The sequence below is a fragment of the Azolla caroliniana genome, unplaced genomic scaffold (genome assembly GCF_043228905.1).
Source record: "Azolla caroliniana isolate FFs.n. ecotype wild unplaced genomic scaffold, voAzoCaro1.0.p SCAF_18, whole genome shotgun sequence".
Taxonomy (NCBI): domain Eukaryota; kingdom Viridiplantae; phylum Streptophyta; class Polypodiopsida; order Salviniales; family Salviniaceae; genus Azolla; species Azolla caroliniana.
The window spans coordinates 4,461,206-4,482,684 of record NW_028230453.1 but is presented as its reverse complement, the minus strand read 5'-3'; the positions used below and the strand labels follow the sequence as shown (position 1 = coordinate 4,482,684).

At 37.4% G+C, this 21,479-nt stretch overlaps 2 protein-coding genes across 4 annotated transcripts; one reads left to right on the top strand and one right to left on the bottom strand.

Moving 5' to 3' along the window:
- Positions 1–2,378: 2,378 nt before the first annotated feature.
- On the top strand, positions 2,379–5,699 carry LOC147852165 (uncharacterized). Of its 2 annotated transcripts, none has more exons than XM_087334440.1 (2): positions 2,379–2,513; positions 4,567–5,699. In XM_087334440.1, exon 2 carries the CDS (start codon positions 4,665–4,667, stop codon positions 5,583–5,585), a length of 921 nt encoding a protein of 306 aa, XP_087190566.1. In that variant the 5' UTR covers positions 2,379–2,513; positions 4,567–4,664; the 3' UTR covers positions 5,586–5,699. The 2 variants fall into 2 exon arrangements, with proteins under 2 accessions (XP_087190566.1, XP_087190567.1); XM_087334441.1 differs by lacking the exon at positions 2,379–2,513 and adding an exon at positions 3,165–3,573.
- A 1,630-nt stretch (positions 5,700–7,329) lies between these two features.
- On the bottom strand, positions 7,330–16,546 carry LOC147852164 (magnesium transporter, putative (DUF803)). 2 transcript variants are annotated; one of them, XM_087334086.1, is made up of 10 exons: positions 16,387–16,546; positions 14,225–14,323; positions 13,781–13,910; positions 12,475–12,563; positions 9,712–9,801; positions 9,537–9,595; positions 9,325–9,445; positions 8,742–8,890; positions 8,243–8,352; positions 7,330–7,652 (listed from the first exon to the last, which is right to left on the bottom strand). In XM_087334086.1, the coding sequence occupies exons 1-10, from the start codon at positions 16,495–16,497 to the stop codon at positions 7,642–7,644; spliced, it is 969 nt and encodes a 322-aa protein (XP_087190212.1). In that variant the 5' UTR covers positions 16,498–16,546; the 3' UTR covers positions 7,330–7,641. The 2 variants fall into 2 exon arrangements, with proteins under 2 accessions (XP_087190212.1, XP_087190211.1); XM_087334085.1 differs by lacking the exon at positions 7,330–7,652 and having other exon boundaries at positions 7,940–8,352.
- Positions 16,547–21,479: the final 4,933 nt, after the last annotated feature.

Sequence of the window (21,479 nt, the reverse complement as noted above, 5' to 3'; positions counted from 1 at the left end):
GAGTGGGAGGGTACTGTCTAGAACAAACTTATCCATTTATGGGAGATATTGGGATGAGATACCAACTATTCCCATTGGTCAAATGCCTTCATCAGAGTGTTGTGGCAAATTTAATGTTGAACACTATCAGGCAAAAAGGACCAACACACTAGTGCAAAAATGTTGCACATGGGCCTCATCCACAAGAGTGTCCGCGAACACCTCATTAAATCCAAGACGAGGATACACCTTCACGACCAACTGCCACAGAATCAATGTTGATGAGTTGGGCGTAATTGCCAAGCACATCAAGTTGTGCCCCAAACTGCAACATTTGGCATGTAACTTGATGCATCCACATCCTTGTGCCGACATATGGCCTCCATTATCATGTCTCTAAGTTGTGGTGATGCTCCAACCATATCAACAAGAAAAGTGTGTGTTGCCATGCCCCCATGACGTTTAAATGAGACATGTGATTGTTGGAAAGTGTGGCTTGTGCACTTTCACGTCGCGTAGCATGGATGCTAGGTAAAAAGTCTTTGCATCCTCACCTTAGATTGGGGAAGATATCGGTTACAATGATGGTTCTGAAGTAGTATGTTCGAAGGCAGTGTGAGAAGATGGAAGGGTGAAGTTTGACCTCAGCGAGTTTTGTCACTGCTTTTGTCAATGGGGTGGATGGTAACGAAATTGATGATAATGGAATGTATTGGGGGTTGGACCTTTCCATCCGCAACTCATTGCAATGCACCAATCACCTCTTTTTGGATGCAATAGTAATCAAATTCCCATTCCCATCCAATGCCATGTATAGTTATAGATTCAAATTCTACTACTCTTCAACTTTGTGTGATGGACACTTGATAGTTTTCTCTCTCTCTCTCTCTCTAGAAGATGTTAATATATCTTTCTTTCTTTCTTTCTAGTAGTATTGTATCTTGATCTATACACCCTTCACCTAATATATATACCTTAGGAAAAGTGGGTTAATGTTGACTATTTCAACCTTCACAACTGTCCATCCCTAATATTACTATCCATGTGATTCAACCACGCAAAACAAGCCTTAATAATGCATATGCCCATCCATTTGTTATTATTTTAATTCCATGGCATGCCAATTGTATGCTTATATTAGACATCTTAAGTAACCAAAACTCAATTGTACAGGATAACTAACGAGGAGGGACCACTCTTTAATTTGTCAAGGAATGTTTAGAAAACGAAATCATCCATGATCTGAACATGTTATCCTTTTGTGGTCCCTACATAAATGCTTGTGGTATAATATGTGAGTGAAAGAAGAACGATCATACCAGTGATGAACAGTTACACATGTATCACTCCGTTGATTCTCGAGTCCACTTTTCAATTTCGTAGAAAAGTGTGCTATCGTCCTTTTATTACTTGAAAATATACACTCTGTGTTGACACAAGTTGTTATAATAATGTGAAATCATATGCTATTGTAGCATGTGATAGACCATAGAGGATTAGACTCTCTATGTGCCCCTCGAACATGCATATCATGCACAGATAAACCTCGCAAATCATACGATAGCAAGGCCTACTTGGCATTCAAGGTGGCTACTAATGTTTTATACCCACAACATAGATATAATAGTTAACAATCGTTTTCACAATGCGCAAAGGTGTGACCATTTTATGCTCAGGAGTGTTACGCTCGATCCTTTGGTGGGTAACACACCGCATCTACTATCTTTATCACAGGACACTAGTGTGAGGCCCATTCTAATTCGGTAGCGCATACATGCTGACACATCCCTTTGAGAGAACAAATTTATACCTCATTTCTTTTGAGCATTTGTACTACTAGTACTACTACTATAACTACTACTATAACTACTACTACTATTGCTATTACTACTATTGTTGCTGCTATTGCTGGTGGTGATTCAATGATGCGATTCAATGATTGAATGTATGTACATGATTTCAATGCATGTGATTCGATGATTCAATGAATGTACGAGATTTGAATGTATGTCTCTGTATGTATGTATGTATGTATGTATGTATGTATGTATGTATGTATGCGGTCGATCGGGGTGATCATCAGGAGGAGGAGGCGGAAAGAAGCGCAGGCTTTCTTTCGAGAGATACCCACCCTTGTGTGAAAATAAATAAACATGTATGCAATAAGAAGAAAGACCACATTGAAAGGGTCTAGTGTCTGGACAGACACAAGGGTACATACAATACAATACAATACAGGGGAGAAACACTGAAGAAAGAAAGAAAGAAAGAAAGAAAGAAAGACCTTGTGTTTGTGGGCATTCTCTTAAGAAGAAGAAGAAGAAGAAGAAGAAGAAAGACCACATTGAAAAAGGAACAGGACAGCACACACACACACACACACACACACACACACACACACACACACACACACACAGATGCCTCTCTGAGACTCTCTCTCTCTCTCTCTTTCTGTGTGTGTATATGTTTTGTGGGCATTCTCTTAAGGTTTTGTGTTTGCAGATCTCAGGCTATTGCAGACAAATCTTTTGCAGGTAACTCCCCCCACACCCCTTTTTTCTCTCTCTCCATGAATTTGCTTCCCTTTTCCCGCATTCTCTTTGTCTCTGCCATATAGTTTTCTTTATGGAGCTCTCTGCCTCTCTGGGTGTTTGTCTGTCTGTGCTTTGTTGAGAATTAATGCAAAAGAAATAAGATAGAAGCTCCTCCTCCTCCTCCTCCTTCTTCTTTTTTCAGACGGTTTTGGGTTTGTTAAAATGCTTCTCTTTACCTCGAATTTGCTATAGCTAAGAAGTCGGTCCGTTTTTTTTGTAGCTTAAATTAGGGTTTCAGAAGTGGGGCTATGCACAGTAGTTATTACATTGTAAACAAACGAAATTTAAGAATTCGGACCACTTATTTCCTAAGCTCTTTGGGCTTTATTGACTGAAGAACAAAATACAGTAAATTTGTCTTTTTGAGCACTGAAAAACAGCAGGTTTCTTTTTCTTCCTTCCATGTTTTTGAGTTCAGGAAAGTTCTATTATATACTCAAAAGACTGGGAAAAGTAAACAGCTTTCCAGCATATATTTTTAGTAATGTTGCTCGAATTTATAAGCCGCAAAAAATGTGATGAAATCAGGTTCATATCAGAGTTATTGGGTTTGGGTGCATTTTGATATTTCATTTGTCTGAGGATAATAACCTACAGTCTGTCAAACCGTCCTTGTGCTGAATTTCCCTTTCAATTTGTTGTCTCTGACCTAGACTCTGAGGGCGCTGAATTATATTGTGGCAAAGTTATCATCTCCAATGCTGCCTCTAGTGCTGTTTTGGCTCACGGCATGAAATATATTTTTCTCTACAAATTAACAACATTACTATCATAAGTTGGTTTATCTTCTACCAGAAGACATGCTCACTTTGGTCACGTAAACTATGATTCTATGCATAAAATGGAAATATCTGTGTGGTAGAGGGGATTCAACTTATTCAAACTTTGCTTTCCATGCATCTTTCAGTTTGGAAAACATCATTCTGCAGAACATTGGATCACCAGATTTCTGCAGACTGATGATGCCCATGATTTGAGTGATGAGGTAGAAAAGGAAGAGGTAGCTAAGAATGTTATTGAATTTTACCTAGCTTTTTAAATCTGATTTGGGAAGTTTAGCTGCACTTGGGGAAATTCAAATCTACTTCCCATTTTTTCAGTGAAAAGACTTTGATACAACTTTTTCTTCTCTCAAGTGAGGCTTTGGCGCACAAAATATTTTATAGTGCTTATATTTAGTTAATTTTTCGTTGACTTTCTTTATGATTTATTTTCTTTCTTTCTTGAATCTCCCTCTCTCTCTCTCTCACACACACACACACACACACAATCTGGCAGGCTAGAATGTTGTCTGTAGGTGTTCGGCTTGACTCATTAATTGTGGGCAACTGTGGCTTGAGGTCTCTTGGCTTTGTATCCGATGTTACTGATTTATTATACTGCACACAAATATTTCTTCTCTCTCTCTTTCTCTCTCTCTGTATGTACTTACATTACTAGGCATTCTATAAGTTTCACATGGATATGTACTGTTCAACTTTTTGGTCTGGTAGGTCAAATTGGCCTTTCCAATACATTACTATACATTTTGTTTCCTTGTCAGGTTTTGCTTTATGTTATTCAAGTCTTCCATTGGTGCCATGCATAAACAAATAGTAGCCAATCTATACAAGTTATTGCATCTGAGTCAACTGCACCATGATTCATCATTTTTTTGTGTAACCCTAAATCGCCACATTTTTATCATACTTCAATTGAAACTTTCGTAAGGAAACCATTAGACCATGATTCATAGATGCATCTTGGATTATAGTTTGCCAAATGGTTAGGCTATTGTGTTACAACTTGACTTGCTTATACATATGTATATACTTGATAGAGTAGTTGGATTTTCAACAACCGTGTAGTAGTATGGAAATTTGAATTGTAATTTGTATTCTCACTGCATATTCAGCAATTCTTGGGTATTTTCAGTATCCAGCAATTATAATATCATATTCCTCACATCGAATTTCTTCATCATTCTAAACTTTGGATTTATCTTTGCTTCCAGATTTCTCTGATGCTATTGAGATCTTCTATTATCACAAGTAGCTATCACATTATTCAAGTTTAATATTCATAAAAAAGAAGCTTTCTATTGTTGTCGACATGGAAGACCCTGCAAAGATGGAGCTTCGACATTGGGCTAACTTTGAACAAATATATCTAAAAGACTTTTTGAAAGATCAACCAGCGATAAAATTAACTGATGTATTAGCTGAAAGAGACGTGGCAATTGCGGAGAGAAATGCTGCCATAGCTGAAAAGAAGAGTGCACATGTTGAAAAAGATACCGCTTTGATGCAAAGAGATATGGCACATGCGGAAAGAAATGCAGCGTGTATGGAACGCAATAGTGCCTTATTTGCTATTTCTGCTAGTATAAATGCTGATGATAGCAATGGAAATGCTAATGCAAAGTTAATGCAAATCGTTAACTTTGCCATGAATCAACCCTCAATGGGGTCCAATCTGCTTAGTTTGCCGAATAGCGACAATCGAATAGATAACAATATCAATATCAATAACTTCATAGAAGCTACGCCTCAACCTAAGAAAATGGGTAAAAAATGTAATTCTACGAACAAACAGAAAGGGAGTGGAGTGAGAAACTTATCAAATGGAGGATCCAAATCTCCTAGGAAGCATCGGAAGCTGTTGCATGCTGAGCAAGAATGTACACATGCCAAGTCAGCAAAGGTTGATGTGTTGAAAAACTTTGCCACTCATGTGGCACCGTATGATCTCTCATCCACTTCAATACCTTTTTGTTCATGTACGGGAATCAACCATCAGTGTTACCGTTGGGGTAGCGGAGGTTGGCAATCAGCATGTTGTACAAATTTTCTTTCAGTTTACCCTCTTCCCATGAATGAGACAAAGAGACTTGCAGGACGTAAAATGAGCGGTGGAGCATTCAAGAAGCTCTTGGAAAGGCTAGAAACTATTGGTATAGACACGTCTAAACCTATTGACTTGAAGGACCATTGGGCAAAACATGGTACTAACCGATATGTGACCATTAAATGATATATATGCATATCTGATCGATGATGTGATCGGTTGTAACAATGGCCTCAGTGTTCTCATGCGTGATTGGTTTTTTTAATGATTTTGGAGTTTGCAGGTAGAGCATATTGCAGACGACGGTTAGCCCTTGTTTTGCACTGGTTGTGTATATGTGCCTTGTTTTGCACTGGTTGTGTTGATTTTTTCAGCAGCTAATGAGGCAGTGACACTTTCTTTGCCATGATGTCTAATTCCATTTACATAGAACCTAGCTTGTTTGATGGTATTTGGCAACTGCCTTACATCTATTAAAATCAAACATAAAATTTGGAAGGATGATTTTGAGTTCTAGGGAGAGCAAAAATTCAAAAATCTGAATATGCTCGATGGATTGGACAAAACTGATAACATGAGCACATGCAACCATTTGTAGGAGAAAAGTATAGATTGTGCATGGGAATGAGAGATGCAAGTCAAGAAAGAGTGAATAAATAAGAAATACATGGGAATAATTTTCAGGTTGTGAAAAAGAATCTTAGAGATGTATGTGAACACCAATTGGGACTTACTAGATTTTCATTTATACTGGATAACATCTGCATTTTACAAATTTCATGATGATTTTCTTTTGTGTTGTATATTAACCAGCTTAAATGTCTATCATAGATATTACACCTTGCAGAATTTCCTTTTTACTAAATGTTTTGATACAACCTGTATAACTGCTTTTAGTGGTTAAAGTCATGATATAGGGACGTGTTTACTTTACAAGAACAAACACTTGCAAGCTTATATTCTTCCACTTTGAACAGCATTGAACTCCTTGTACTTAAAATATGAACCATTTCTTACTATAACTTCACTAGATGACTGGATGGTTTTTTATCAATTTGAGGTTGATTGTTACTTTACTAACGAAGATTGAAGGTGACCTTAGGGATTATAAAAAAGAATGGGCTACTTTGGATTGAACGGTTCATGGTCCAAGAATCTCATCTACTTTTAAGCATGGAACTAATCCATTTTGCTACATATTTTACTCTAGGAGCGACATGAGAAGGACATATTCATCTAAGGTACTCGATATCTCTTAAATAGAAACTTTGAAAGTTTTCATGGATAATGGATCAACCCTTGACTTCATGACATTGGCAAATGCATTTTTTTATTGTATATGATTGAATTATGTTCTTTTCTTATAAAGGTGGATTCCATTTCCTAGGGAAGTCCAAATTTAAGTGCAACACTACGTGGTCAAAACTAGGGATCCATGGGCCAAGAGCTATCAGATATTGACGTTCTTTGGTTTTGAATAATCTAATCTAATGTATGAGGGAGTAGGATTGTAATCCTCCATAGAAGCATCAAAACGGAACACACATTCTAGTGTATGATACCGTTGCAGAGACACAGTATAGGTGTACTATTAAAATTCGAAGTATACTATACTAAAAATTGCAGATGTTCTTCAATCTCATGAAAAAGTTTGAGCTACTAAAAAGACACAAATCTACTATAAGAAATAAATATGAGCTTTCTAAGTAGATTTAAACATCAAGTGACTCTAGATGTGCTCAGTACTACCTTTTCCATTTCAAGCAATATTTCTATACATATCCATTTCTCAACCATGATTTCCTGATTGCTTTCCATCTCTATCATGAGTAAGCTGCAAGAACATTGCAATCTATGCCAGCATCAATCAACCTTCTCAACTCTTAGAGGAAACTACCAAGAAGTGTACCTAAATTATACCAGTGTGAACAAAGAGCATAACAACAATGTTTTTTATATTCATTGATTTAATTAACTTATAATGATGTTATATCAAGCTAATCATTTGATGTGTCAGATAGCTTGCTCCATGACAAGATAAACAAAAATGGATGATTAGGCTGTAACGTGAGATCAACCAAAATATCTATCTTTCACAAATGATCCAGCTTCCAGTCAGTGTCAAGCTCACACATTTGTTGCTATAAATTCCTTTTACAAATGATCCAGCTTCCAGTCAGTGTCAAGCTCACACATCTTTATAGCCCATGGAAATGGCCAAAAGGAGAAATGTAACCTTTCATTAAGACAAACCTGCATTTAAAAATACACATTGAATATCTCCCTCACTCTCTTTCTCTCTCTACACATTGTTTGAACATGTTTCACTTTGGTTCCACAGGGCATATTTGACATCCATGAATGATCTGAAAGTCAATATTAAAACATGCTGTTTCTTACATCATGATTATTTTTATAAAGTTTGTATCACTTCACAGCCTTTCTATTGATGCTCCTCCACAGCACGGGAGTAAACTTTTGCCATAAATTTTCGAATTGCAATTTGTCATGTTCATTTATCATCTCCTTCGATACCAGTAAGACAAAAGAAGGGAAGTCATTTGTCATCAAACTTTGTACAAACCGTACTCTTTTTGGCCAAACCATATTCAATGTCTTTCTACTCAAGTCAATATTTTGGTCTCCATATGTACAGACATCAGATCACAAACTTGTTCTCTACTGAATTAGCATGATTTAACTGGATATATAAGGTTCTACAATTAAATGTTGAAGTGCATTTACTCTTCAACTTGTTGATGCTTTGGGTGGTGTAAATAGATGGACAACAGTACTCGGATTTGATTCCAATCGAGAAAATGGACTTAAACGAGGAGGATTACTCTTGTGTGATGAACCCTTGAGCTTTAGTAACCGTCGTATAGACCTCGGAAGGAGGAGGCCAACTCTATTGGAATCCATCAAGATTACAACTCCAAATATGATAAACATCCTGCCAAATAACCATCGGCAATATTATATATACAAGCTCACACGTACATATACATATCCATACATGCATACAAATGTATATCGGTTTTTAGGTGGTAAAACTTACATTAACACACGTAAATGGGTTTAAGTGGTAGAACATACTTACGTTAACATGAACACACATGAAAACAAGTTACGGGATAATAAGGTAGTTTCAAACCTTTTTTTAAACCTTACCTACATTGTTATTATTTTAATACTTATTTCAACTTATCATACAGAATTACTGTTGATGAGCTCTTTCTAACAAGGGAACAAAGGAGTACGTATATATATAAAATGCATAATGCATATGCATTATGTCTTACATATTACGTAAAGTGCATATAACCAGGTTGAAAGACATACCACCCAATAAAAAGAAAGAGGCGCCGAAGCCGTGACACCGGAACCGTTTCTCCAAGTGCCAGCATGCCTACAAGCACTCCAGTAACAATTGAAGCAACTGCAGCACAAGTTGATACAACAACTGCTCGTCCCTCCTTCAAGCCTTTGGTCTGTCACCCAACACCATATACCATTTACAACAAGTCTCTTTTGTTACCTAGTATTGAGATGAAAGGCTTCATGTTAGACATGAGAATGAGATAGAAACACAGTATTTTCTTCACACTCCGAACTCTGTGGAAAAATTTCTAAGATTGCCTGACAACTTTATTTCACTTCTATTCATCTCCAGGCTTTTGAACCTGCTCGTTGAGCAAAAGGAGACACTAACATCAATGACCTTCCAGTTCAGTCACATGCATTTTTGTTTCATAAATTGCTTGGTGTCCATTGCAGATGAAACAAACAAATAAGTGAAATTAGCATTGACTATAATGACAACAGAGCTTTTGAGCGGTTGCATCAGGTTCTGAACATTGATGCTGTGAACTTTGATACTATTTCTGCTTAAATTTAGTCCAGACATGACCCTTGGATTTTTTACCTGACAAAAGAACCCACTGGCACTACAGACAACACCACCCAAAATCCCACCGGGTATGCAAAGTGGAGAGTGCCCTTTTTCTACAAGCATAAAACCTAATCTGGAAACAACAGCCGCGATTCTGCAACAAAAACAGAAGGAAAAAAACTTTCAAACTGTCAGATATTTGTGCAAAAAAAATTAGCAATATTTTCTCGCAAAGTTTTAAATACCCAAAACAAGTTCCCGCTTCCATTCCAGCAACCACTTCCTCCATGACTCCACCATGGCTCTGTGAGATGAAGTACATATAAGTAAATAAGTATATACCAAACAATAAAACGCAACCTTTCAGAGAAGTAAAACATGAAGTAGTTTGAATATATTCAAGGGAAAAGGAAAACATACGGTAACCGACATGGGTGGCAATACAGTGTTAGCATGGTCATGAGCTCGAATGCTCCCTCTTTGTACATGAGCCCAGCGATCTAAGGTACCCTGTAAATAAACAAAAAAGCACATCACAAGAACAATTAAACAGAATAGAACCATTGTTCACCGGAATGCATTCCATGAGGATTTGGAAAATATGTTAATAAATGGTTTGGTTAATTAGAGAAGATAAAGCAAACCCAATTCAGCCTTATTGACATAATTCACAATTTAAACGTTTGGATTCATTGAAAAATGGGTTTGCTAGATCCTTGTTAAACATGTCAAAAAAGAGGTTGTGTATGGCTGGTGGTCACTTTTGCACCATCAATGGTATAAATGAACTTCGTGATTGGACCAACATATGGGAATAACCTGGAAATGGGACATTCCACAAATGATACGCTGGTACTGATGAATTTGGAGATTGGATTTATTACCAGAGAAAATGAAGTATGTTGCAGATATACAGATAAGGATATTGTTGAAACTCCATGAATTGAACGACTACAGATCAAAGATCTTAAAGTTTAGGTACTATGGTGACTGCATAAATCCAGGATACTTTTGATACATTCATGACAATTGAGATCCAGCCACTTGTCAATCACAAGTATCACAGTGAAATAAAAGAGCCATATCTCTTATTTGTACACCCTCACACAGGCTAAACATTGACACAGAAAGATGTACAGGTAAGCAAATATTATGTTCAAGTTGTGCTAGAAAAAGATTGCTCCATTCCTTTGGAGACGGTGATATATATAACACAAATATTAAGAGTATAAGAACAAGGTAACATAGATAAAGCAGCCTTCTCCTGTGTGAGATTTTAGATAACTAGCTTTGAAATGTTGTGTGTTTTGCAGGGTCGATGACTGGTAGATGGATGTTAATAGAAAGACACTCTCTTTCTGTCATACGTTACTCATTCATCAGCCCATGGACCCAGATTTAGATGTCCCAAGCTGCACTACTGCACTGTAGAGCAATGCAGAATAGTGGTTGAAAGCATCACCTTTTGGGCTCCACCAGAAACCCTTACCAAATGAGGTACATTCATGTGGGATCTTTCGAAGACAAAAGATACAAATGTATTCCATTTTACGATGCATGGAACATTATGTTTGTTAAAGTTGGTGAAGCCCCATTAAGATCATTATTATGGATCTTTAGAAAACATAAAGCTTATATTCATGCCATATGGGTGACCTGAAGCTACTTACATTTGTAATCATGAGTCGATGCAAAGGTTGATTTCTGCTTCTAGTATTTGGTAATATAACTTTTTCCTCTCTATCAAAACATAGACATCCACTTGATTCACAAAACTAAAATAGGCAAGCAGGCTTATCCCTATTTCTAATCATTTTCCTATTTAAGGTAAAGTTACATATTGGGATATTAACAGTAAATTATTAGCATAGCCCTGGATGTATTAGGAACACCTGCACAACCCACATTTAAATTGAGCTCAATGAAGATCATGTGGCCTAGACTATCAGCTGACTTTGATGCTTCCAAAGCATCGTCGTGTTGAATATTCCATCTCAATTGTTGACATAACATACCCTTTACCAGTGCAGGGTACCAACCTCTATTGTTCAAAGGTACATGAGGGATATTAGAGTTGTTAAAAAATTTGTACTGTGCAGGTGCCAGAAAAGTAACACCATACACATCCATCCACATCAACACAACAGACCAACATGTTAAGTGTCTCTTAGCACACATTTGAACTCAGGACCTCATGACACTAAATTCCAGAATCAACCCTTCAACCCAACTAGGCTAAACACTACAGTATCCCTCTAGTTTCCTAATTTCATGCTTTGCCATCTGAGAGTGCTCAACAATCAACCTATAGTCATATCATATTGCAAGCTCAGACGTAGGTTGACATAGGTTTTTGGCCAAGAAAGAGCCAATTAGTCCATGGTTTCTCTGAATTTGTCTGGGGAAATTGCGGGTATAAAATATTTGATGCTGCCAACAGAATATTATTATCATTAGTGGCACACAATTGCAACTATATGTTGCAACAATATTCAACAAGTTCTCGTGAATACACTATGTGCACATGATTTACAATCTGTGATCTTTTGTGTTTCAGGAGTAAATACATCTTGCAACAATGATGCACAATGATGCCCTTAGAGATTGAATTCACATAATATATCATGCCTTGCATCTGAAGTTATCCTGCGTGCACCTCTTAGATTACAAAACCAGGAATCCCTTTGAGGCCTGTAAAGAGTTAAGCATTTCTACGCCCCTCCATCAGTTATCCATGCTCACGTGCTGTGTCTTTGGTCCAACAGGACGTCATGATAATGTTCACTTAATCATATCACAGTTATTTGTGGAGCGTATTCCATGATAATGGCTGGCGTTGACTTTCAAATCTACAAAATAGAGAACTGTTCATGAGGCCATTTATGTTTACCTGTGCATAGTTTCATTGAAGGTGATAGCTGTGCGAGATCTGATGTTCAAGGAGTTGTTTTTCTTTGAAGAAATGTGATGTCTAGTTTCATAAATGTGTAGTCATACTTGCCATTAATTCCATGACCATAGTGTTGTACATGTAGGTATTGTATGTCTATATATCAAATGAATCAAATTCTAATCAAAATATGATCAACAAACCGAGTATACAAACTGATGTCCAGAAATTGGAGAATGGCCTTTAATTACACTTTACAATAAAAGAAAAACAGTCATATGGTTGATACCTACAAAAAGAAGAAATGCCCAAAGGATAAACCAAATCAAACGGGAAGCATGTAGATCTGAACTATTTTGTTCCTCTCCAGCAATTCCAACACCTGTCAAAGAAAGAAATGTCCCATGAGACCAAATGAGAGATTCACATCTTAAAATGTTGTCTCATTTTTAAGAACAAACCAAAATAAATATAAATAAATTAGTGGAACTGTGTAAGGCATAATAGCATCTAATTAACTGAAACTTCTTGACTTTGAAATATCCCCAACATGGAAGATCCAAGATGACGAGGTCTCGAAAGCGAGGAAGTGATATTGGCCATTATCTGCCAATGACAAAAGTGGGGGCTATGGCCCAAATGAGTGTGGCCTATGTACTCAAAAGATTGCTATTGCTTGATTTACTATAACCCCTCTTGAGAGCTATGGTCAAGACCTACATGTGTATCCCTTGGGTGATTTGAAGCATGAGGAGTGATGGAGGTAAAGAAAGTCATGGGCTTTTTTCTAGATGAGCTGTTGCGATTTTGTTGTTCGATGTTGTCCAGCAACTTCCCTCTATGTCTCTTGAGTTCTAGCAAGAATAGTCCCAAGCTCTGCCGGTCTTCCTATTCCATTAGCTTGTGTAATGGACCAAAAACTTGTTTGAAGAGACACTGATATCTCCCTCTTATTCCAAAATAGTACAATAGCAAACATAGTGTTCTTTCAATTCCACATCTTGATGGCACAATTGGTCAATCTGTTCTTCCATAAATTTGCATGCACATTACCTATCTAAATCTCTAGCTGGTATAAAGAGGTCTTGATCTGCCCTATCACACATGGAGCAACAACCGAATTTATTCTTGGTATATCTAACTACGTACTAATCTATACTGGCAAAGAACTACCCTTCATGTTGATGTTAAAAATGTAGGAATATTGCCCTATTAATGGCCATTTCAATAACACAGGGTCCTTTCATATTTAGTTCCATATAACCGTGATGTTGAAAGTGCAACAACCGAATTTATTCTTGGTATATCTAACTACCTGGCAAAGAACTACCCTTCATGTTGATGTTAAAAATGTAGGAATATTGCCCTATTAATGGCCATTTCAATAACGCAGGGTCCTTTCATATTTAGGACACAAAAGAGAGGAAAAGGAGTAAGAATGTAGATTCACTTAGTGTGGAAATGGGAACCAAAAAACACACATGAATAATGAGAACTAGTGGTTAAAGGGGTTATCTAATGGAATCTAAACTTATTTACAATGATCATATCCCTCTTAGTATTTATCATATCAGATAATAATAAAAAGGCTCAACTTACCGATTGTTCCAATTCCAGCTAAGAGTACACCTAGCCAGTCGAGAGTGTTCATTGTTTCATGCAAATAGAAGTGAGAAAAGACTGCTAATATTGCAAGCCCACATCCTGAAACTGGTTGAACAACTGAAACCTGCTCCAAATTCCAATTGATTGATCACCAAGATCCGAGTCAATACATTATTATAGATCAAATCAGAATTTTCAATGTCTTTTGAGCAGTAAACTAGTTCCTTTCCACTTGCAAGAGCACTAACAGTCAACATTTTCACAGAAATCTATTGACTTTCTTGCATCATACTTATCACTAATCGTTAGCAATCTCTCATATATAATGAAGCATCAATCAATTAATTTTGTAGGTTCCTTATCAATGTCATCAACAATAGAGAAATATTTTAATGAAAATCTCGATTAACATTGCGTATTGAATAATTTGGCACTTACAGGTGCCTCTGACACCGCTTTCAGCATTGCCAATGCCCCAAGGATATCCAGAAAGAACCCAATTGTCCATGTGCGGCTTGAAATGTATGCTTGCATCACCTATTACATTGCACAAATCACAGATGAGCGGTTTCAAAATCCGTGCATGCAGTTTATGCAGAAAGATTTCTGGTTTATACAGTATTCTGCATTTTTAATACCTAATAGATCATGTCTTATGTATCAAAGAATTATAGAATACAACAATGGCACATGATAGTTTGAAAAGTATTCAGTTAATCATGTCTGGTTATTTACAAGCATTTTACAATTTTAGGCATTCATGAACCTTACATTATGCACTTTAATGCTTATGTGCCCGCAGATCCCCTAATGCTCTGGTGAGTCCTTGTTGCATCCATATAGATCATTTGAGATCCATTCATGTCAAGTGATTCTATAGATTAAAATATATTCTGCTTTTTAGTTCTTCTGCTTCTACAACACTATGAGTTTTTTCTGTTAATTTTTATGATCTTTTACGCAAACACTCGTATAGGTTCCAGTCAATGCAAACTTTTCATGTAACTGGTATAGGTTATATAGATTTATAAAACAAAATCACCCTCAATTCATTCATGTTTAGGTAGATCTATGCTATATCATGTATGCCCTAGCCTAAAGATACATTTTATCTAGTGCTCTGCTGTTGTATCTATCGAGATATATGTAGATCTATGTTGTATCATGATTCTATGGATATAGTCTGCTTTTTATGGTCTTCTATACCTAGAACATTATCAATTTTGTTTATTGATGCTCTTTATGGTCTTCTACATCTACAACACTATAGCTTTTGTTAACAGGTATACGTTATATAGATTTGAGGCGTTTTCTTCAGCCTCAATTTCTTCATGTTTATGTCTACCTATGCTGTATCACATATGCCCAACCATATCCACATGTAGAATTGGCAATGCAAAATCCTTGCTGATCCTCTTATACTCACAAGGGTCCAAAACCATATCCACACCTTAAAACCCAATTTATTTCTTGATGACAGATTTCTTAATGGCCATATATAGTCTAACAATATCAGTACGCAGATTTATCAATGTATGCTTTCACATAATAGGCATACAAATTATATTAATTTATAAAGTTATCTACACCTCGAACACTATATATGATGTTCAAGATTGACATAGCGGTTTTTCCTACAGCACATATACTGTAGATTTCTCCACACTTCAATGAATAAATAAATGCATTGATTTCCTTATGCACGTGTGGGCTTCAACCAGATCAAAGTATACCATTTATCAATGCATACTTTCCATGTACAGGTCATTTAGACATATTCTCCTTTATGCAGTTTTCTATACCTCAAGGCTCCAAAAAACAATATAGATTTATTTATGCTCGTATAGAATCTAGATTATGTGCATAGATTTCCTCATCCTCACATGGGTTTCAACCATGTCAAAATGTAGACTTAAATAGATTTACACATAGTTTTCTACATCTCAAAAACAATAGATTTCTTTGCATTCACATAGACATGTGGATAGTTCTCCTTATTTTTCATATTGAGTTTTGCATGAATCAGACCAAGGATGCGTCAATAAATCACCAAAACAATGCAAATTTCTCCCACTGATGGGGATTCAAATCTATAGAGTAAAATAGAGAAGAAAGAAAATTAATATAATAATGGTAGCTTTAAATTAAAAAGAACACCTTTACAAAGATATAGAGTCTACATATAATGAAATTAGAGGTTATAAGCATAAAGAAAGAGAAATTTAATATCACCAATATGGGGAAAGTTTTTTAATTAATAAACGAAAGAAGAAGAAAACACAGAGAAATTTATGTAATAATAATAATAATAATGAAACAGAAACAAATTTGATAAAGAAATTACGGAAATTTAATGAGGAATAAAGAAAAAACTCGATAAAAAAATGAAATGATAGAGAAAATCAATTAAGAGTTGGAAAAAAAAAATGGAATAGATTAATAAACGGCGATAATAAACGAGAAACAAATCCCAGAAAATGCATTAGCAATAAACGTCAACGTGCGAGAAAATGAAAGAAGAATAAAAAGAGATGAAACAAGGTAAACGAACAAATAGCTATAAGAACAACGTATGTACAAATGCTATGGTATGTATGTACCTTGATGCTGAGAGAGAGCTCAGGGAGGCCTTTGGTTCCCTGTTTTTGAAGGACTTTCCCAATGCTGTTTCCAGCTGAGGCAAGGAGAGTGAAGAAAACAGCGACCCACATCTTCTCTCTCTCTCTCTCTCTCTCTCTCTCTCAATCAGAGAGACAGAGAAAAGGAAGCAGAGGAAGAGGAAAGAGAGAAGAAGAAAATGGATCTCCAATCATGATCATATATATATATGTACATACATACATACATACATACATACATACATACATACATACATACATACATCCATCTACATTAATTATATATTACATATGTATATTATGTATATATATAATTATAATTATATACATACATATAATTAATTAATAATGATGTATTATAATTTATAAATATATATGTATGTATGTATGTATCTATGTATGGATAGAGAGAGATACACAGGCATACATACTATGACATATATACATGTCTCCTATATATAGGAGACATGTTGCTATGGTGCATGTATGTCAATTTTGTTGACTTAACAACTGGGCCCGTTTGTGCCCCACTAGGGTTCAAATCTCCCTGTTGCCTCTTCTCCTCTCTATTTTACTTAGTGATGTTGCGCACATGTAGTGTACAAGAGGGGGGGTTAAAATGTATGGGTTCCTTGCTTGACAAATATTGTAAACTCCGACCAATTGACCTGCACTTGGCTTTGGCTTGCTCTCCGTGTGTTTGGATACCCATGGAATGTGGGCATTGACATAGATACTCTCTTGTCAGTACATGGGGAGGCACAATACTCCTTAGGATTCAATTGTTTGGACATATGCAGATGCGCACAATCTTTGGGTATTGGTAAGAAATCCAAGACATCCACGAAATGGACAAGGGGGTGCCATGTTTTAATGAAGTGAGGATTGGACTATAACATTTCTATCGTTCAAGTTGATGCGCATTGACACAACACATTACATTCCTATATCGTTTCATGGTATGATTAGGTGCCATAATTCCTCATCACAAATTCGCTTGTTTAGATACATACATATTGATCTTCTATCAATCTAGATTATGGCATTGCTTACTTCATTAAAGCCGAGGGAAATATTATTGCCTTTGGCGAATTAAACGCGTGTATGAGAATTTTGCAAGAAGACACATGACAAATTTTCATGTTCTCTATCTTAAGGATGCAAGCTAATATACACTAGTCTAGTCGCCCTTTTATTGATGAAAACAATTCATGTCAATATGGAAAGTTATTTTCGACAAATATACAATAGTACAAGAATGCTTATTGAAAATGGCTAGCTCCATAGAATGATATTGATGGTTTTGCATGTAGAAAACACAAAAGAAATAGTGTGACTGATTATATGATATTTTCACAAAGTATCTTGGATCATCATATATATGATCTTTCACTTGGGTATTGGACTTTGGAATGTAAACATTAGACTTTACGCCTTGATCTTAAATGTGTGAAAGAACTTGAGTACATGTGAAGTTTAAACATTGCAGGACAACTATATTCGTGCACAAACTTTAAAAGAAAACCTTTGTGTATGCCAAGATGGTTGACAACATATTATAAAAGATAAATGTCTAAAATGATGCAACTCTAGGATATGAACTCCAAAAATTTTAAGAAATCTAGTTATCTATGTGCAAATAAATGTTATTAAGTCAAACATTCTCTTACAAATGTATCATTCAATGTAGCTTAATGGGAAAAATGGTTTGATAAATAATGCAAAGAAACCCAAAAGTGCTTTATGAGTTTAGACGTGCTTAATTAAAAAATGGTTCACTAAGCCCAAAAGTACTTTACAAGTTTAAACGTAGTGAAAGATAAAGAAAATTATCAAAAGTATCTATATGCATACAAACGATTTATTAAAAAGACAAAGAAGAATAAGGCAAGTTAATTTGACCATTTCTCTTCGCCCAAGAGAGAGCACATGCATGTCGTAAATTTTGGGGAAATCTAAAGGGGAGAAGCATGTTGAAACTTATTGTAAATTAACTCTTATGAATTTGTTTATGCATTGTAAGAACTTACATGACCAATCAAATGTGGGAAAAATATGTGTTATGGCTCTATTTCAAATATATATTCATTTTTTATCATTGAAGAATCATGATGCATGTGTAAGACTTAAGAAGTTGCCTCTAAAAGGGAAGAGACATTCACGGTGTCACGAATTGAAGCCAAAAACTACATTGAATAAGAAAAGAGTTAAAAGAAAAGAAAGATAAGGAAAAAAAGGAATTTGTATTATGAATAAGCAGGACATAATTTACACGAATGAGTCAAAGATTGATGTTTAACCAAAATAGCTTTGACAACAAAATGCCATTTGGTAGTTAAGCATAGGTCAAAGTGTCATAGTATGTACATATAGCATAAGATATTACAATATGTACATGAACATATGAATACGATGTATGAATTGTTAGAAATATTATACTACCAAATCCCAATGCCTCCCATAAAATCTATGACATGTTACGGTGTCATGATGCTATTCCCCTACTTTGACAAAAAGTGAACCACAATTCATACTACATGAATTAGAACTCAACTTATTAGGATATCAATTATGAAATTCAATGACAAGTGTTGAGCGAGCAAGCTCAACTGGATCCGGATCGGCTGAAGAAGCCTGAGCCGGATCGGTATCCGAATGGTATCTGGAAACAACCGGCCGGATCGGGGAGACGGATCGGAGAGCCGGATTCGAGTGGGAATCAGATGCCTAGTAGTAGGCTAGACTACTAGGTAATCATTGTCTGTCAATCGCACATAGGAATATTGAAGTACCTGTCAGTACTTCTATTAGTCCTTTATGGACTTGTATAAATAGTGTTGTTTAGCACGTTGTATGTACAGAGTCTTTTCAGAGTGATATTTTGAATTGAGTTTATGTTCTACTCTCTCTCTCTCTCTCTCTCTTTTTCTCTTGGTCTCTCCCGCGTATACTCTCTGTGTGTATTAAGCTTCTCCATTAAACCTTCATCTTATTCTCTGTTGTTATCCGACTGAGCCGGTTCTGTCTAACGCTTCCGCATGTTTACATTCACATGGTATCAGAGCGCGAGGGTTGAGAACCATTGTAGCTGACTGGCGCTTTTGAAGACAAACCCTAATACTCGGTAACAATAGACAGAGAGGAGATATGGACAGAGGAATGGCGAGTTCACTTCCAACAGAGAAGCTCGACTGAAGCAACTACGCGTCCTGGTCATATAAAATGCAGCAGTACCTGTTGGGGCATGGATATTGGAGCTTCGTGGAAGGAACGAATGAGGTAGCGTCGAAGCCGGCACACAAGTACTTCCAGGTTTGGGAGCAAGGAGTGAGCCAAGTATTGTATTGCCTCGCGTCCTGTGTGCACGACTAGATGCTCGGCTACATAAAGGATGCAAACACAGCGAAGGAGGCCTGGGGAAATCTAAGGAAGATTTTCGCCGCGAGTACCACTGCCCATAAGTTGCAGCTTAGGCAAGAGCTGAACAACATATGGCAAAGAGACATGTCGGTTACGGATTACACCACCAAGATAAAGGAGATTTGCGACGCACTCGAGTCCATCAATGTGACGGTGGACGAAGAAGAGATGGTACAAATCTACCTCGGTGGTCTAGCGCAAAGGTACGGGCCAATCCGGACAGCGATATGCACCCAGGAGAAACCACTGTCTTTCTTCGACTTGCAATCGATGCTGATGGTCGAAGAAAACCACGCGAGTGGGTCAAGGACCACTCAATCGGACGACCGGATGTTGTACACAGAGACAGATCGACCCCATGGACATGGTGGACGAGGTGGGTCAACACGCAATGGAGGTGGTCGGCAAGAGCAGTACCGGAGGCACGGAGGTGGTGCCGACAACAGTTCCAAACCCTCCACAAGCAGGGGGAGTCAAAGCAGCGCTAGGAACTGGCAAGGAAAGGCCGACACAAAATGCTGGTACTGTGGCAAAAAGGTCCATAGGGAAAGCGAGTGTTGGAAGAAGCGCGCTGATTCAGACAAATCCGGATCCGGCAAAACCGGTCGAGAGAACCGGCAAAGCTCGCACTACGCGGAAGGATCAGAAGGATCCGGAACTGGGAAAAACGGTAAAGGGCCAGCCTTCGTGATGAAGCACAAGGCTAACTCAATGAAGAAGACTACTTCCAAATCGGAGGAAGTATGGTATGTTGATTTTGGAGCGTCCAACCACATGACGAGCCATAAAGAGTGGTTCTCCTTTTTGGAGAAGCTAGAACAACCGGGGATTGTCGAAACCGGAGACGACACCCCTCACCCGATTGTGCATGTCAGAGAAGTCCCTTTAAGCCATGTTAGATAAAAGGGGAAGCTGATGAACGTACTACACGTTTCGACTATCACAAAGAACCTGGTGTCAGTTGGACAAATCATCGACCAGGGGATGTAGGTGCGGTTTACACACCTAGGGTGCTTCATCGAGGAAGAAGGCCAGATAATTGCGCAAGGGTGTAGAGAAGGGAGGATGTTCATCCTCAACACCAATGAAGTTGACACCGCCATGTTTGCCAAAGGGCAAAAGGTCGAGTCGGACATCGACCTGTGGCACAAGTGGATCGGCCACGTTAACTACCGGAGGCTTCAGGACCTGCAATCAAAACAAGTTGTCTTCGGTTTGCCGAAATTTAGTGGCCGAAAGGCTGAAATTTGTGAAGCCTACCAACTCGGGAAACAACACTGGCTTCCGTTCCCCACCGAATGAAACCGGAGCCGTAACAAGCTCGATCTAATACATTCGAATGTATGGGGATCGACATAGAACGTTAGTCTTGGCGGGAGTCGATACTTCGTCTCCTTCATCGACGACTACAACCGGCACACGTGGATCTACCTCATCGAACGGAAGAGCGAAGTCTTCGAATGTTTCTGGAACTCGCAAAGCTTAGTTGAACGGGAAACAGAAAGGAAGGTCAAGTGCTTGTGGTCAGATGGCGGAAAAGAATACTTTTCCGGCCAATTCAACAGTTATCTGCAACATAACGGAATTTAGAGAGAATTCAGCTACAGATACACGCTGGAGCAAAACGGTGTGGCTGAAAGGAAGAACCGGTCGAT